Source organism: Eublepharis macularius, chromosome 2 (genome assembly GCF_028583425.1).
Source record: "Eublepharis macularius isolate TG4126 chromosome 2, MPM_Emac_v1.0, whole genome shotgun sequence".
Taxonomy (NCBI): domain Eukaryota; kingdom Metazoa; phylum Chordata; class Lepidosauria; order Squamata; family Eublepharidae; genus Eublepharis; species Eublepharis macularius.
The window spans coordinates 70,448,825-70,468,096 of record NC_072791.1 but is presented as its reverse complement, the minus strand read 5'-3'; the positions used below and the strand labels follow the sequence as shown (position 1 = coordinate 70,468,096).

Sequence of the window (19,272 nt, the reverse complement as noted above, 5' to 3'; positions counted from 1 at the left end):
GTAGGAATTCATCAACCAGTTGATTTGAAGGACTTTGCAAAGACTTTGTAATTCAGCACAAATTTTTACTAGTCTGCATCTTGATTGATTGTGTATTTATTCTATTGTACTATTTATTATATTCATTGTAATTATTGATTAACAAGTTGTCACTTTGAGCACTTTTGCACTTTAATTATAATTGTTCATTGAATGATTGTATATATTGTAGTCTTAACATTTTTCCTCGGTGAGTTCTTCTCTAGTGGCTGGGTCGTTTGGTAACCGAGGATGCCTCTGTTGGGGTGTGGTATTCCAGGATAAGCCCTGGACAAGAAATCAACTGCTTCAAAACACTGTCCAGATCACAAAAGATCTGTGCAACTGCACCGTATGAAAGGCTGCAGGACTGTCTGGTATCCAGTGACCGTGTGGGTCATGTGTTGGCCTGCAAAGCTGACACACAGACCAGGCATTACCTTAGAGGCCTATTTTTGCATTACCCAAAAATCATGTTTTTTACTTCCTCTACTGTTTGCCAGTTTCTGGTTATAATCACCTAATGTGACTTCATAATGCTTAGTTCCTTGGGCAGTCTTTTGCTCCAGCATACTTAGAAATCAATTCCTCTCTAAGTGAATTAATTTTCTACATTGCTCCATGTGTCTAAACCAGATGCTCATTGGCTTATCACAGACTAATGGACCCACAAAGGACCTAAAGATCTTCAGAGACAATCCTTTGGTCCTTCTCCCTACAGATTAACTCAAATGATCCAGCCCTATATCCACAAGCTGGGAAAACAACAACAACCAAGAACACTATACCAGTGGGGTGGTATCTGTAAGGAGTAAATGATACATACATGTTTTGAGATGCTATGAGAGCTTCTACCTTGTTAAATTGTATAATGGTTGCTATAGGTGAGTGATTTTGCCCCATAGGTTATCAGTCACGTCTCGTTTTTTGCACCTTTGACAACGAAGCATACCCTGACTACATGTGTAGAGAGAAACCACAGCCGGAAAATAATCGGACCTGTGGCCTTCAGTCATGCCCCCAGACAAAACGGTGAGGTTTAATTTGACTTCTTTAAGTTGATTTCTGAACTCCCTCAGTACATAAGACCCAGGCAAGTCTGGCCTTACTCATCAGTGTCTTTTTTCAGTCCTTAATGCTCTCGTAAGAAATATGTGTGAGGCGAAATGCACTCAAGAACAAAAGTAAAACTTTGTTGCTAGCAAGCCAGATGGCTGTGGTCTTAGCATCTCTCAGCATTCTAGGCAGGGACCTTTGGTTTGCAGGCCCACACAACTCTGCCTGACTAAGGTGGAGGGTGTGTACTAGAGGACTGCCGTGGTGGTGACTGACAAGTGCCTGTGTACAGGTCATATTTCCATACCATCCAGGAGGGCATTCCTATTTAATGCTTTGAATTGTTTCCTATGTCTGGCATGAGAGTGTTTCTAAGAATAAAATAATTAGATTTATGCTTATAATAGGTACAGATTTGGAAGTCTTCCTTCTGTATGATGTCTATTGCATACAAACTCCTTCAGAGAGAGCTAAGCCGTGGAGCGTTTTTTCTTATGCACACTGTCAAGATCCAGTGCCAGCCTCGACTGTACCAGTCGAGTGGTCTTGATGGATAGATTGCCATAGCGGCATCTCATAATGGAGTGCCTAGTGAAATTCAGACGTGTTACGGAAATTTCTTTAAAAAGTACTCTGCTTTAATTTTATTTTCCATGAGACCCATTACCCTCCATTAATCTAGACTCAAAACTGTGATCAGTGAAGAAATATGAGTTTTATTAATAATAAAGCTCAGACGCAAATGACCTCATTAGGACATATGCATAAAGATCAGCCATAGCAGAAGATCTTATATACTTTCCAAAGCTAATCGTTTACAGAAAGAGATAAAATTGTTATACAAAGCTAATACAAACAATTCTTCAGAATCAAATTCTTCAGAAGACATGGCACCAAAACAGGCCAGATTGACAAGACAGAAAAATCTCTCTGTAATATAAACATGCTACACCACATGTGGTGCCACACAGGAATTTTGGGTGTCTTCCTGAGAGGGTGCGTATTCAAGGTAAATTCTTGAGTACAAAGTCAAAACAAGAGGTCTTCCTGACCTACAGTGTTCTGAGTTTTAAACTGTGTCAGAAGGAATCTGCTTAAAAGCAAAAGCTTTTGCCTTCTGTGTGAAAGATCAGCTCCAATATTTGCTCATACATAAGTTTTTAGACTAGAGGTCATAAAAAATTCCTTATCAAGATGCAGGAGGTCTCTTAAGATATAGTGTGACAGGCAACCCCAAATGTCTATACATTCATTAAAAGCCTTACAATGTTTGTTCTATATATAAAGGATATCTTATCAGTATCTGCCGGGAGCATGGAGCCGCAGCACAGTACGAAGCTTGCAAGTGAAGAGGTAACCAGGAGAAAGTATTTAGGCTATTCTTTCTCTGCTCCCTACATTCAACAATGGTTTTCAAACTTCCTACCCTTTTTGTATCAGTTCGTCCACTGAAGCACCCATGGATATTGCGGAGGACTCTGGGGTGTGTTCTAATGGCATACAGGTCAGACCTGTGTGGCCTCAGCTGTGTTATCTTTTACAAAACTCAGCATGTCGCCCAGGTGCACTCTCTGGTGGCAAGTTTCAGGGGTAAATTGATGATAATGGACAAACTGTCTTTGAGAAAAGTGATTCATAATTTCCTGGTAATCTGCTGTGAAACCCTGCAGATCCTAGGAATGCAGTTTGAAAACCATAAGTCAAGAACATTAAGTTGTCTGGTGGCTTTCATTCTTGGTGATGGTCTCTACTTGGACCTTTGGTCTCTCTCCCTAAATGATGCTGGGATGGTAGTTGCTGGGAAAAGTGAACTTTGCTTAGGCAGCAGTGCTTATTACTGATGATTTTGCCTTCCATTTGAAGGAAGGAAAGAGGATAAAATATTCAGGTATTTTCTACTTTCATTCCGGAAGTATGGGCTTGTTCCCATTTCACCGTGGTGTGGTGGCTACTGTACTAGCAACTTTAGTTTACAAGCACAGAAAACTGCAAGATAAATCTAGATAGAAACTGCTGAAGTTGGTCTTTCTTTTAAAAAACTCTGGTCAGAATAATGTTTTTAATCTTAAAATTATGCATCTTCAGTATTATAAATATTAGTTCTTCCAAAATTAGCAAATTACTAACACAGGAGTATAAGTGACTGGATATTACAGTTGCTGTCATCTGAAGAAAGTACAAAGAAGGACTTTCCAATAGACCCCTTGCACGAATCGTTCACATTCAAGTATTGCTCTTATCAGAGCTACCTGCCCTCTTGATTTGGCTCACCTGACTAATGAGTTTCCGTGTTTGGATGCTACTATATTCTTTATAGACTTTACCATCCCATGTTTATCCGGCATTTCACCCAACCTGCTATGTAGAGTATGAACTGGGGTTAGGATCAGCACCTAAAGTGGGCTTTACAGATACCAGTTATCTTTTTGTCACATTCTGTTAAGTGTATGTAATTTTAAAAGTTTATCCTGAAAATCTTGAAGTGTTTGAAACTGAGGTTCCTTTATATTCTATGCAGCATCAGGTTGTCTTTGATCCAGATCTTTTTTTAAAGCATTTGAGAGCCTAAGAAGACATGACAGTGGCAAACTTACTTACCAGAACACGAGTCTGTCACTCAGCTGTAAAGCTTGAGGAGGGAACAATTGAAAGGAAAGGAGTAGTTAAAAGAAGGTTGTGGAATTTGCTGATTTTGCCCCCACAATTGTCTCAGCTCTCCAACACATCCCTCTCATCCAACCTCAAATATTAGAAGTAAGCTTATGGTTTGATGAGTTTAAGGGGAAAAAATAAGGTGCAGTGCAAATTTAACGAATAATTTCCTATGCACTTATTGATCTACATAATGGGAGTTTGTTCAACTGTTAGATATATATCCCATCTCCTCCAAATATTGTCTCCAAATATGAATTTTCAGTTTATTTTATGTTCATTATTTATATGTCTTTCTCACTGATACTCAAGGCAGATTACACAGGGTAAGTCAATGCGATGAGAGATCTAATAAGACATGTAAATAGTACTAGGTTTACAGAAATCTGAAACAAAGCATAAGTATTAGACATTATATGTTTAACAATGAAGAGAATGCATATTTTCCACTTATGCATATTATATAAATGCAAATATTCTACTTATGTATTAACATAAGTAGAAATCAAAGCAGTAAGAGCAGCATCATACATACAGCAAAGAGAAAATACATTCTGTATACAGTAGTATAGCCCACAGTCCTGTTTCCTTTGTTAAAGCACCATCCTGAACCATTCTTTTATAATATAGACCTATAACTTTATAAAAATGCCCACATGCTTGATTAGTGCAAGCACTTCTGCTGTTGATCTGAGTGTTTCTTACTATGACATTTTTTTCAGTTGTTGGCAGAGATTTATTTCTCTCTGGGTGACATTAAAATTCAGTGCCAAGAAAAACTAAATGTTAACATGGACCAGACAAGTTGTTGGATGCTTATTTCATTGCACTTATAATGGCAATAGAGACATTTGCCACAAGGTGAAACCTGGAAGCACTGGGCAAAATTCTTCTTGGAATCTGGAGCAGAAATAATTTTTCAGCCCCTGTAGCTAGTTTGCAGAGGTGGGGTGGGGAGGATGGTTCTCCCATGTGTGTCCTGGACAAGGAACTGACTAGCTTGGGCTTCTGCCAATCCAGTTATTGATAGCAACAAACTTCCTTTCGGAAACTGCCCCCTACCCTGAAGGGCACTTTCATACAGTAGCCCATTGATTCTTCTTCCAGGCCAAAGTGGTTGAGTTGGTTTGTGCAGTATGTGTTGGAAACTGCAATTAGATTATTTTTTAAAAAAAGACATAATGTGATGGATTGCACTTCTCCCAGCATCTCGTCTAGTTTGGCTGAACATTAGAAAAAAGAATTTTCCACATATTTACTGCTCACAACTGATACTGCATGCCATTGCAATATAATTAACAATAGCTATTTCATGCACTAGAAAGTAACGGTCAGCTGGAAACTCTGTCTGTAAAACCGTTTATCAGGTTAATTTTATTTGTTACATTTGTACCCTGCTCTTCCTCCTCCTTATTGCATGGGATAGTGATCATGTTAGCATTGCTCTCTTGCATCCTCATGAAACAACATCTGCCTTTTTAATCCATATCATTAGGAGAAACAACCTGTTACTGTTCTTCCAGGATCTCAGCTGCACGAGTGGGCAAAGAGCAATCCAGCCTTGGCCCTTTTAGCCGTATGACTGAGGAGGGAACCAGGTTGTGTTAAAGCATCCTGCACGTTTGTGCTGTATGCATCAAACCCCCTAAACTATAATGTACATATCTCCTAAAATTGCAGCCATTGAGATATGACCGGTTAGCAGAGGAATGAGGCTTCATTGAAAGTCTTGATACCTGAAAGCAAATATAAGATTATTTCCAGGGCCAAGTTATGATTGCTTCCCACATGAACAGAAATTAGTTTTGGGTAGACAGTCTGAACGTTCTGAGAATTTCAACATTAACTTCTTAGGAAAGGAAGTTTCTAGTAAGGATTGTGACTGTAACTTTCAACTGCATGAATAATTCTTAGTGAAATTTCAGAGGTCAGAGACATTTTTGAATAAAATGCATAATGATCAAGGGTAGAGCCTCAGTTCCCTTCACCATTCTTGGCCCCTTCCCATGATTATCAGGAACATCAAAGTAAATGATATGAAATGGCAGTTTATACAATGTGCTTATTTGAATAATTATACATGTCAGTCATAGGCTTAAGCTTCTCATGGCACAGAACTTAGGCAATCTTGACAGTTGTTAGCACGGAGTATACATATGCTTTTTATCAGCATATGCACCTGGCTGTATCAAGGGCTGTTCAATGTCATAAAACAAACACTTTTCCTGGGGAAGTCTTTCCTCATTGCTTAAAAGTTTCCACTATTGATGCAGCCTCTTTTAATTCAATCTAAAACTGTCCTTTTAAACTATTTTCTCCTATTTTTTCTAATGTCATTGTTAATTGGCAATTGCATCATTTAAAAATCCTCCAGAGAATGGTCATTGTCACCCATGTAATTCTTTGATTTCAGTCATTTTAATCACTTTTAATAAGCTATTTCACATATCTGGTTCTATGGCACTTACCATCTGGATAGGATTTGGGGGCAGACAGCTGACTCTACTGTTTTAATTAATAAATAGCAAAAAATGCTGAAATGTGGCTGACAGTGCTCTAAGCATGAGGTGGAGAACTTGCTTTATTACCTTTGATCTTAGTTAGTATTGGTTTATAAGTTCCTTGAGAGATCTTGTTTCTGTATTTACAGATGGAAGACTGGGGATTGGGGAATTTGCTCCGCAACCTGTGGAGGAGGCACACAAATCCGTTCTGTTTACTGTGTTTCCTATGATGGACATGGTTCTCAGGATGTAGTGGATGATGCTGAGTGTGCATCCTTAACAGAGAGCCCACGCAGTGCACAGCCTTGCAACATGAGACAGTGTGCGACATGGACCACAGGGCCTTGGTCTGAGGTGAGTTTATGACAGATACAATATCCTGTACATGTGCTGACATAGTCCCAGCTGTCTCAGTGGCTATTGGAGAAGAAAACCTAACTTCACACTGTGAGTCCCTTGTCACTCTGTTCCATATGTGTAGACCAAAGGGCCATTCCTGGGGTTGTGCAGAGCTCAGGACAAATCAGCCTGTATGGGCCCCCCTACTTATCCTCCCCCACGTGGCTCCAGTAAAGGAGATGGGTGTGGCTAGTCCAGGCAGGGACCCTTGGGTAAGGCAAATCAGGGCAACCACTCTGTGCTTTGGTGGGGGATCCTTCCAGGAGAAGACAGACCCAGATGCTGCGTGGTGGGCTATCAGCTGGCTGACTGAAATCAAAGGGAGCGGCATGACATTTATGACATCATTGCCAAACTCTGTGCCCTCCCCCACTTTCCTGGGTTGTAGTGCACCAAAAGGGAACCATCACCCCCCTCGTGTATCACCAGAAAAGTGAAGCTGTGATCTGACAGAGATTACATAGGAGAATGGAATGGATAGATGGAACACAAAAAGTGCACATGCATGTGCGCACACTCACATATCCTTCTTTCCCAGCTGCCACCTTCCTGGCATGCATGGGAAAGGTTGCTGGCTGCTGCACACAAGGTAATAAGGAAAGGGTGGCTGGGGAAGCTTCCAGCACCTCAGAGCCAGCTGAACAGATATTCCCATCCCCAGAAGCCTCTGCTATAAGAAAAAGAATTGGAGCCTGTGATAGAGGCTGCTGCTACTACCCACATCCCTTCCATTTCCAGCCAACCTCCATCATGGAACACAAAAGCCGGAAAAGCTCCTACCTTATATGTTGGAGGAGAAGGCTTTAATGATTAGAAGGCTGGCCGGCAGACTGCTGGCATGATCTAAGGTTGAGGTGCGGGACAGGAGCAACATATACATGTCATGTGTTTCCTTCCCAGCATGCAAGAGCCAGGGGAAAGCTGGGGAGAGTGGAGGGACAGGGAGGCGAATGGGCCCTTTAGCAGCTCTCATTGGTTGGCAACTGTTCCACTATGCATCATCCTGACACTGGCCCTGCCTTTGCCTTTCATCCATCTGTCACTGTCCGTCACTTTCACTATCCAGGTTTAAATTCTGATGTTTATGTTTATTAATAGATTTATATCTCGCCCTCCCCTCACGCAGGCTCAGGGCAGCTCACAACAGGCAGATAAATACAAACATTTAAAATTTAAAATTACATTTACAATTTTAAACATTTAAAATTACATATTAAATAAAAACCAGTCAAAGGCTACATAAACAAGGCACCAGTATATATACCAGAGGCTGTGATTAAACCATAAAAAGCAGACAGCAGATTGTGGAGTCGGTCAAACTCAGGGCTGCACAATGGGGGCACTAATCACCAGAGAGGACATGGTCAGGCCTCAACCATAGGCCCAGTGGAACATCTCCATCTTGCAAGCCCCCTCCCACTTTCCTTCCTTTTATGTCTTGTGGGTTCTTTTCAGTTTTTCATTCTGTACAGTAACTCCAAATCTACAGGTGCTCCTTTATCAGTTTGGAGGTTTTACCTTCTGATTTTTTTTTTTAGATTTCAGATTTTTCTGCAATCCTGGGGCATTTTTGAGGTGTGTAGGAAAATCTGACTTGTATGTTTGTGGCTCCAATCTCCACATTTAAGTATTCACAGATCAGGACCACTTGGCTATTAGTATATAAGATCTTTGTGTCACTCATAGTTACCTCAGGCAAGTGCAAACCGGAATTGTGATTTCAAAGCAACTATTTTAATATGGGAAAGGAATTTTAACTGATTTATATCGAAGGGAGGAGGCAAGAAAACAGTATGCAAGTTGGCGTTAGAGTTGCCAGCTCCAGGCTGGTAAATTCCTGGACATTTGTAGGTAAACCTTGGGGAGGGTGGAGTTATGGGAGGGAAGCAAGCTCAGCAGGGATTTGATTCCATAGAGTCCACCCTCTAAAGTTGCCATTTTCTCCTGAGGATCTGATCTCTTATCTAGAGATCAGTAATAATTCGAGAACTCCAGCCCTCGCTTGGAGGTTGGCAACCATAGTTGGTGTAGTTATCACATCCTAAAGTCAAAATGTGAAGGAAAAAAAAAAGGACTCTGGTCATTAGATGAGAGAGCACACAATTCCATGAAGAAAATTGTTGTCCCCAGCAAGTGACTGCTGATCTGATGTTCACTTTCTCCCTCAGTAATTTGAGCCTTTCTTCTCAGCAATGTTGGTTTCACTGGGGCATGGGGAAAGAGCACCAGAATGCTGATGACTTCTTGGATGAAACAGACTATCCTTGCAGGACATGTTTTCTTCAACCACATCAGCTCAGACTGACAACTCAGCAGACACTCAACTGTTTCAAGGAACCCTCTTATGATTTCACCATATGAGATGTTGGGAGATACTTGGTCAGATCTTTGGAGTGTTTCTGAAGACCACATGTAGCCCAACTAGGATAGAGGATTCTTCTCAAGGAAGGGGTGAGAGGAGACAGCCTATGGGAAAGCAGCTAACTAGCCTAGGTTCTGGGAGGTCCATAATCAGATCTGCTAAGTGGTTCTAGAAAGGCAAAAAGTAGCCATGCAGGGCCCTGATTTGGAACAGGATCGTAGCATAGGTGTAGAAGAGTTTTAATTCTTTGTCCCCATGCATAGTTTTACAAATTCTAACAGCCCTCCCCCAGGTCGTTAGCCTTGTGGGGGCAGGGAATAGCTAAAGAAAATATGTTTGCCTTTCCCACCTTTTTTCTATCAGCTTGGACAAGGGTGTGGATCAGTTTTAGTTGGCAAATCCATGTAAGCATGGATGGTTAAAATCTCTTTTCAAAATCCAAGTTGGGTCCTTGGTTAGTGGCAATCTGTCTTTAAAAATGTTTGGCAGATCCCATTTCAGATCTCCCAGCAAACTATATCCCCATAGCCCTTGTCCTTTCACCCTGTCTCCCAGATGGATCCAGCCAAGATTCCTCCTGACCTGTTGCTAGGCAACAGCGCTCTCTCTCTCTCTCTCTCTCTCAAACCTTTTTTTCTTTCTCCTCCTCCTCCATTGGCAGCATTCTTAGACCTGTCAGTTCTCAATGGCTTGCTGAAATAATATATTACAAATAAATCATTCAAACAAATATCACAAAAATGTCATACATGGCTCTGCCACCAATATGTCATAAATAAAAGATTCATACTGAAGCCACGTAATACCTTTTATTAAGACTAACCAAGATAACACAATATGCAAAGTTTTTAGTTCTTCAGAACTCTTAATCAAACTGGATGTTTTTTTTTTAAAGATGGGGAAAGATCTCTCAGGCCTCTTTGTCAGAATCTTGTGTAGAATGCTTTGCTTACTTCAGTGAAGACAAGGTGTGGCTTGATATCAGTTTGCACTTTGGTATGCTGAGTAGGTAAAGGTATTACGTGTGGTATGCTGAGTACATGAAGCTAAAAATAGAAGCCATCCAACTGAAACAGTAATAACCGCTAGTTGATCAAATGTTTCTCTGATGACAAATGAAACACATGGATTCCTTAAAAGGCTGAGACTAGCAATGGAAAAGCATAGTAGTCATAACAATACTGAAGATCAATTTTAGTTGATGCAAACAAGCAAAGAATGCATGCCTTATACCTAGCCTGATTAAGAGTTCTGGAAAACTCAAAAGCATGGGCACTGTTTGGGTTTCAGTGAGTCTTAATAAAGGGTATTACATGGATATTGTTTGGATTGTTCAGTGAGCTAAAGTGACTTTTTACCATTTTTGTGTATAAACAGATATCTCCAAAGTGCCACGAGTTTCTTTTTTATTAGATAAAAGAGTATTTGATAAGAAATAGACAGTAACAATAGACAAAAGAAAACTTAAACAGAACATATAACAGCACATTTGCTCTACAGAATATTACTCCTCTCCATCTCCTTACTTTCTTATACTCAACATTTTATAGTCAACGTTGAATTCACCATTTTATGTTCAACATTTTAAAATCTAGTCTGCTTCCATAGTAACTGTTTTTAGTTTTTCTTAGTTGCCTGATACATTGTCAAAAAAGTCTTTCCATTTTTCCTGCTATTCTAAGATTGGTCTGTTATGCATATAGGAAGTTAATTTAGCCCTAGATACATATTCACACAATTTGTTCATCCACTCAGTCACATCTGGACAAGAGTCTGCTTTCCATTTTGTTGCGTATACTATCTCGACGCCATTTATTTAAAAAGTTCTCTGTGTACTTTTGTAATATTACTAGGTAAGATATTTAATAACATACTTTTAGGATTCAGCACAAAGTAAAACTTCAATATCTGTTGCATCTTTTCATGAATTTTTATCTAATATCTTCTCACCTTCTCACATAACCGCCATGTATGATAGAACATTGCATCTTTACATTGACATTTCCAACACTTCCCACTATAATTCTTATTCGTTCTTAAAGTGCCACAAGTGTCAACCAATAAAACATTGTGGCTGTTATCCTTTGCAGACATTTGTGCAAGAATTTGTGGCTGAATTTTCATATCTCAAAGTATCACAGCACATTATGGCATATGCTTCCTGTACTACATACACAACAGGCTGTGGAGAAGCTTGAAATTAAAATAGGTCTTCAGGTGTTGGAGTGTGTTCATGCAAATGACATGCAAGGGAAAGCAAAGTGTACATCTTTCTTTCTTACAGTGCTCAGTTAGCTGTGGGGAAGGTATTCAGACCCGGACTGTAGCTTGTAGAACAGGGTTGGGCTCCCAGACTCAAGATGTTGCCTGCCTAACGCAGCCAAAACCTCCTCAGACCCAAAACTGCATTGAGGATAATTGCATCCATGAAGTTGGTTGGCATATTGGCAACTGGGGACTGGTAAGTATAACACTATTTTTCTAGATTTATTTTCTTGTCTAATGTTCCTCCTCCTCTCCTTATTTTCCTCTCTGTGATTTTTAGTAAGCCTATCCGCACAAACATCGTTTTTATGCTACAGTGTTTCTGTGGTAGAGAGAAATCATGAGGTTAAACCACATATTGCATGCGATCCTTCCCCTCCTCCATGGCTTTTGATGTTCAATTATACATCTGGGGGTCTGATCACAGTTCTGTAGAATAATGTGTGGCAAATCCCAAGATGGGCAGCCAGCTAATGCTAGCTACGGAGTAATTCCAAAACTTCTTTGCAAAATCTAAGTTTGACATATTATGTTTCGAATGTAGAAGTTGTCCCACTTGACCAAGCTGTTTCCCTGCTCTGTGCATATCTGTTACATTTGGGGATGCATCTGTGTGAGCTTATTATGATGATGTATCATATGATCAGAAACCTCTGGAACAATAGAGACTGTAGCCATGGAAAAAGCCATTCTGATGTGAGCAAAACTGTGGGAGACAGCATAAACTTTTAAATCCATATCCTTTCTGGGAAAGTAGTAGTGATGTACTCTGCTAATGCTATCAGTTTCTCCGGGAATGAAAGCACAAAGGATATATACTTGGAACTGTTCCTATGGAGAATCGGTTTCAGAATTTTGTTTGTCTGGTGTCTACCTATCAATTGGCATGGAAGCTATTATACTTTTGATCATTTTGTGCCATATAATCTCCAAACAATTGCTGCCAGCTGGCAGCTTGATAATCTTACCAACAAGTCTCCTACAACTCACTGTTGACTTTTGCCCAACCTTGAGAAATCCCGTTTTAGCACCTATTATCAGAAGGTGATACTTTTTCAGGACGGTAGAATTACAGCCCCCTATTAACTTTGCTTGTACTGTGTGTTCAAGTGTTCGAAGAGCTGTGACTCTGGCATCCGAACCCGCCAAGTCACTTGTGCCGATAGAGATTTCAAATCCTACAACCAAGAGATATGCAAAGCCATCCAGCCACAGATACCGGAAACATTTGGAAGCTGCAACCCCCAGCCTTGCCACCAACCACAACGTAAGTGAAAGCAAGTTACTGCTCAGAATCCTCTGGGACTTTCACCATTTGTGCCCTGAAAGTAGTGTTTATTGCAGTTCATACCTTTCTGAAATACCAGAAACTTTCTGCTTAGTGAGGAGCAGCCCCCCTACCCATATCTGGTTGTTCGTCCAGTTCACTATTTTAATCTAAGAGTATTAATATAATTGCAGAGGTTCCCAGCATGCAGGACACCACAGGCTATGATATCAACCGCCTGACCTTAATGACTCGCTACAATCCTGACCATGATGCCACAGGTTTGGAATGATTGTATTTTGCTTTCTGCCTCCAGTTATATAAGTCAATACAAGTTGCCCAATTAGGGACGTTATTGGAGAGAAAGAGGTGAAATAAAGTAAGCCCTGGCCAAACCAGTGTCTCCTCGTTTTTATGACATACTAATGTTGTCAGTCATTATGTTGTCAACATGAAGGTTAGGTGAAGCCTGGTAGCCCACAGTCATAAAACATGTCACTCTTCAGTGCTTTTCAGTTGGAGCTTGTCCCGAATGATCCAGCTTAGGATTCACTGTGATAAACTTGAGTGGTAAATTCAAATCAATTTTGAACTGAGCTTTCTCTCTCCTGGTTTCTGGGAGTTTGCTGCCTCCTTAAGGTTTCCATATTCAGATTCTGAGAGGACCTCTGTATGAAAAACTGGCATGGTATGGGTGAGGTGATGGGAAAATCTGCACCTACCAGCATTTTCCCTCCTATACAGCTCATAAAGGTTCAGAATTCCTCTTAGGTTTGTACAAACCAGAAAACTTTTATTTTGTTCCCTGATCCACATTCCTCTAGCTTCCAGAGCTCCTTGCTTGCCACTCCCTTCCTGACAACATCTGAGCTCAATCTTTCCATCCCTAACCCATATGTGGCATTTTATCCAGGTCATATTTTATCTTTGGTCTTTCATTTCTTCAGCCCCATATCTCTGCCATCCATTTCCTCCTCAGGGTGAGTGCACAATATAGTAGGGGGAGGATAAGTGGCTGCAAAGTATTCATATCCAGTATAGCTCATTGTGCTTTAGCTATGGAATTGTTGCCTATTGAAGAAGAGAATTTGTGTCTTCATTTGGTGAATGTGTATCTCCATTTGTAGTAGGGGTGGCTGTTTAAAGAGCTTGTGCTGTGCATCATGTTTCACCCATTGATTGTTATATTATGAGAATACTCATGCATACCTCTGTGAACCTGTCTCTAAGAAATTAGTTGTTCTTAGGTAGTCAAGAAGAGGGGAAACTGCATATCAGCTGTAACAACCAGGGTTGCCAGTCCCCCTTACCTGAAAAGTAGAGGACAGGAGGTCAGTAGGCAAGCACAAGGTCCTGATCCAGCTTCCTCACATGCATGCTCTGGAAGCCCTGATGATGTCACTTCCGATTGAAAACCTTTAGCTACAGGATCTCAGTGGAGCCCAAATCAACCCCAAACAACTATGTTTGGGGCCAATTTGGCCCTGCTAAGACCCCTTAGTTTCCTGTTTTCAACCAGAAATGTGTCATTGGGGTCTCCAGAGCACATACACACTATTTCACCATGTGCTCCAGTGCCTCCCAGCTTGCCTCCCCCTTCCTCCCCCCTACCCCACTGGCCAGGTGTGTGGAACCGGGGGAGCTGACATCCCTAGTAACAACTTAAAAGCAGAGGGCAGTTACCCAGAGGTTAAATGCCACAAAACCATAGCATATTTGCAAGCTCACAGAAGCTTTACTTGGCTGATCAGTGGACAGAAAGAAGGGAGCAGTGATAAAAACAGGGAACAGCAATTAAAACTACATTTTGATATCATAGGGTGTTTACAGAAATCACTACATTATATCAAAAAGTAGCCCTGTTGCATTCCTTCCGGAGAAGGTTTCCTACTGCAACAGGAGAGCAGCTATCATTTGACCACAGAATTAACCATAGCCCTGAGTTAGTAACTGCAGGCCGAAGTCTACATGCCATGAAGTTATCTTTTCAGTTTCTAGAAATGAAAGAGTAATCCAAGATAGCTCTACTCACCACCACTTCCAGCCCAGTGAAGGTCATCATGGCTCCAACTTCTTGCCTCTTCGATGGGAGTCTTATTCTTCAGTGTCCCGTCACTTCAACTCCCATTCAGATGTTGCGCCCTTGGCTGAGGTTCATGACTGCAGCCAGAGTCCTCATGGATGCTGCTCAGATGGCCACACTCCAGCAGCTGGCCCCCTTAGGCAAGGCTGCCCGCCTGACATTTGCCATCATAGCAGGTAGGACAGACTGGTTAAATTTGGGATGCCTTCCCCCTTGAGAGTGGCCTGATACTTACCTTACTTTCCTTTAGAGACCAGGCCAAGACATTTCTCTTTACCTTGACTTTTCACAAAGGGGTTTCTTTGTTTAGTTCTTTTATGATCTGCTCTTAGCCTGAGGATTTTTAATATTGTTTTAGACTGCTCGTGTTTGTTTTATGTGCTTTTGTGCCCTGGCTTTTTAAATTGGCTTGGCATGTTTTTGCTGGCAGGTTCTTATTCATCTGTTTTTATACTTGTTTTACTGACTTTTTTTCTTAATTGGTTTATTTATTGCTTTAGTTGTGAACTGCTTCAGGCGGGTCTGGAGAGGCTGCATACAAATCTAACTAAACGAATTGCTTGTTTAGCCACAAAGCTGATTCACTGAGCTAGTTTGAACACATTATGCTTGACCTTGTTTCCATTGCTCCCCACCCCCACCCCCCGGCAATAGGTACGGGTGCTGCCCTGATGGAGTATCACCTGCTCTAGGGCCAAATAAAGAAGGGTGTCCACGGTATTACAGTGATGTTTATATGAACAGAAATGAACCTCCTGCTCCCTCACCAAGTGTAAGTATGGGGAATTTTATAGTAATAATATGACAACACCCACTCAGAGCGGTTTACAAAGTATGTTATTATTATCCCCATGACAAAACACCCTGTGAGGTGGGTGGGGCTGAGAGGGCTAAGAATGCTCTGGGAAGCTGTGACTGACTCAAGGTCACCCAGCTGGCTTCAAGTGGAGGAGTGAGGGGCAGATGTTAGAAGTGAAATAACTTAATTACTAAATATCTGTATATCACGAACAGTGTGTTAGATCAAAGGCTTTGGATCAGGCCTTGGGTACCTAGCTAAGCCTGTGGCAATTTTTTCCCCTGCATCTAGAGCTGTATTTTCCTGGCAAATGGTGGATTTGAGTGAGACACCACACCAAAATTGTTGTGCTTCATGAAGATGGGCAGGAATGCTAATACTTAGTACTTATATAATACTTGTACTTATCATTGTACAAACCCCATGTTGCAAATGGGAGAATTGAACTTATGATACAAGAATTACATTGCAATCATATGCAGAGTTATTGTGGTCTAAGCCCTTTGATTGCAATGGGCTTAGACTAGAGTAATTTTGCATAGGATTGCTCTGATAAACTGAAAGCTTCAAGTGTTAACAATCCAGTGGGTGGGATCTAGCAATTTGTGAATGGAAAGGAAGATATACTTAGCGCAGTTTCGTGTGTGCAAGTAGTAGTGGTATGGATGCAGCAACATACAGCTCTAGCCCCTTCCATTGAGGAAATATACTTTCCCCCTTATATCTCCACAAGGGAATGAGTTAATAGACTTTTTAAAAAATTAAATCTGGGAATTCAGAGAAAGTGCTGCACCTTTTATTATAATGGTAGATCAATCTATTTATATGAAATTGATGTTTTTTTTAAAAAATGGCAAAAGCCCTAATGGTCCAGGGGAGAGGGGTGGTCGCTATTGATGCCTGCCAGAAAAAGCAGCACAGTTTGAAAAACACATAGATGCTGCTGCTCTGGGTTCTGTTCTAACAATGCTGGCCTCTGCCTCCTGGTCTGGGCAGGGCTCTCTGGTTTGAACAAGGGAAACTTGGGGATGAGTGGTGGAGCTGATCCCCTTTTTGGCTTCCCATGTGTTCATTTTCAGTCTTTTTTGAAATTCAGCCCCATATCGATTTATCAGTAGAAGCATGCACAAAAGGGTGTGTGTGCTGAGATGCCACCAATGACAGCATTCTCACTTGAAAATCATGATTATTTAAAGCACATGCAGAACAAATTAAACTGACTCCACATACGTAAAAATGTTGAGGGAGGGCACACGTGCAAAAGAACGGTTCCCAACTTGATTCCAGCACTTGGAGATTAATAACTAAGAAAATCAGGAATGAATCAAGTGTTCAGAAAAGCTCACAATCACTTTCACTTAGTGCAAGCAGCAGCAAATAATTTTAACACTTCCACTTGCACAAAGACTGTTGTGCGCGTGAGACTCTTCTGTGGAATGCAACCCATTGTGCAGGCAGTTCATACAGAACTAGAAGGGATCTGATTACACGGAAACCATGTGTCCAGCACACAGTCCCTTATTCCTCAAGAGCTCTTCATGCTCAGGATCAGTTTTGTATTTGAGAAAATAGCTTGGTAAATGTTTCTCTGGAGTTGACGGAAGGCATCAGGTTAGTGTGTAATCCATGAGTCAAACAGAGAAAAAGACTAGATGAACCAAACATATTTTCAAATCAGTAACAACAGCCTTGCCTTCATAATCACCACTGACTTCTAGCATCAAATTGTCCATTCAGAACTCATTCAAAAATAGCGTTTGCCTTCTGGACATGAGGCCCAGTGCTGTGTGTGTTTGATGGGTGGTCATGGCCCCCTTGCTTAACCTTTTCATCCTCTGCTATTGACACTTCTGGCCATGAATCTGTCTCTGGCAGTCTTGTTTGACTCTCAGCCCAACTGTTTTGCTAGGTATAGGAGGAGGCACAATGAAGGACTGTATTTGCAACACTGAATTATCTGCTAGGACACTCAGAACTAGCATAGTGGATGGGCTCAGTGCCCAAACATAGTGACAGAGAGCAGAGCTGGTGGGAGCATTGCCCAGCAGCTGACTTCTCATACCCTGCAGACCTGCCATCTGGAGTAATGGTCTGTTTTCCATGTCAGTGAGTGATCTCCATTTAGATCCTATCGTAGGTAAGAGAAGTGGCATCTGTTTTTCTCCTCCCTGGCAACTTCAGTGGTGTAGTTTACAATACAACCCATGCGTGCTCATCTTCCCTGCTTGGTAATTCCTCCAGGTCAGAGAGAAATCTTCTTGGGTGTTTTCATTGTCTTTCAGAATTGTGCTTATGTGGTTTGAAGATATTATCTTCATCTCTGTCAGTCAGTATACCTCCTCCTCCTGGTATTGTATATTTTTAAAAAATCAAACTGAATAGTTTCTATAATTGGCTCTACTGTCTGCGACCTTTGACACACTGAATTGAATGGTGTCGCCTCAATCCTATCTGGTTTTGTCTAAGGCAAGCCGAGTTCTGTCCCAGCAGAGTCTGACCATGGAGTGCCGAAATTCTATGTATGGTTGTTGCTATGACAACATTGCTTCTGCTTCAGGGCCTCTGGGGGAAGGATGCCTCAACAGACCCAGTCAACGTAAGTGGCATTTGGTTTTGAAGGGTGGGTTTACTTAGTGCTTTCTATAAAAATGGACAGAAACATATTACATTCCTTTAACTAGTGTTTTATAGGCTAGCCTCTATCATCTAATGATAAAGCTTAGCTTGAGTTCATTGGAATTTGAGAGCTATGCAGGGTTAGCCACAGTCAATACTTGGATGGAAGACTAACAAGGAAGACTGGGGTTGCTGTGCAGAAGAAGGCAATGGCAAGCCACCTCTGCTCCTCTCTTGCCTTGCATACCCCGTGGTTGGGGCCACTCTGCGTCACTTGTGTCTCAATGGTTCCTCCTTCTTTATCATCCTTGTGCCAAAATTCAGTATAGGTCTGACATGGGCCATCAGAGTCCAAGTATTTGAATTCTATTTGACCTCATTAAAAAAAAATCTGTAGAAAGGCAACAGAATCTAGTATGTTCTTCCAGCTGAGTTTTATAGTCGGCAATCCTACTGGAGAGGAATCATTAATGCATTTCTATTCTTGATTCTTTTGAGGCGTCATGAATGTTCAATGCAGCTTTACAAAAAGGGAAGATCAGAAACCAGATGGGCATTGGGAGGACAGACTTGAAACTACTTGTCTTCCCTTTAAAGTGGCAGTGTTTGCCACAGCCAATGCTTTCTTAAGTAGCTTTCGTAAGTCAGGATGGGCACAAGTCCAACTCTGAAGTAGTCACTCACTCAACTCCCCTGGGCACAATATCTGCTTTCATGGGCAATAATATTTGATCTTAAGCCAAGTAAGACAGTACTGAGCCTCTGATGCTTTGAACCCTGACTCTGTACGTAAAAACATATTTATGCTACCAACTTAGATCTTACAAAACATAGAAATTATAGATTATTCAACACTCTCTACAAACTACACTTCCCAGAATTCTTTGAGTATAGCCATAAGAACACTTTTACAAAACAGATCCTTCTCTCCTCCCCAACTCCCACCAAAAATCCAGCTCCCAAGCTTTCCTGGAAACAGAGAATGACTATAAAACCTGTTTATAATGTATACATGTTCTAAACTGGTAATGCAAATTGAACCAATGGACAACAAAGAAGTGTCAGAAAGATGGTTCTTTCTGCTCTTGGTATAAAGAAACAGAACCCAGAACAGGTTTGGGAAGGACAGCATCATGATTCTGACACATGATTGGGACCCAGCCACTTGATACAGCATCCCTTCACAGCAGGGATAACTGTCCTCATAAACAGTTCTTACATAATAATTGTAGCAGTTACATAAGGTAACTG

General features: G+C 41.2%; 1 protein-coding gene across 2 annotated transcripts in view; it reads left to right on the top strand.

The window, feature by feature from the left end:
• Window positions 1–19,272, top strand: part of PAPLN (papilin, proteoglycan like sulfated glycoprotein) — an 81,925-nt gene that overhangs the window by 44,609 nt on the left and 18,044 nt on the right. For both annotated transcript variants that reach the window (XM_054971032.1, XM_054971030.1), the window contains exons 11-19: window positions 924–1,050; window positions 2,362–2,427; window positions 6,377–6,584; window positions 11,276–11,452; window positions 12,367–12,523; window positions 12,718–12,804; window positions 14,515–14,782; window positions 15,261–15,378; window positions 17,872–18,001. In XM_054971032.1, coding sequence (XP_054827007.1) covers window positions 924–1,050; window positions 2,362–2,427; window positions 6,377–6,584; window positions 11,276–11,452; window positions 12,367–12,523; window positions 12,718–12,804; window positions 14,515–14,782; window positions 15,261–15,378; window positions 17,872–18,001 — 1,338 coding nt within the window. The remainder of the gene's footprint in view (window positions 1–923; window positions 1,051–2,361; window positions 2,428–6,376; window positions 6,585–11,275; window positions 11,453–12,366; window positions 12,524–12,717; window positions 12,805–14,514; window positions 14,783–15,260; window positions 15,379–17,871; window positions 18,002–19,272) is intronic.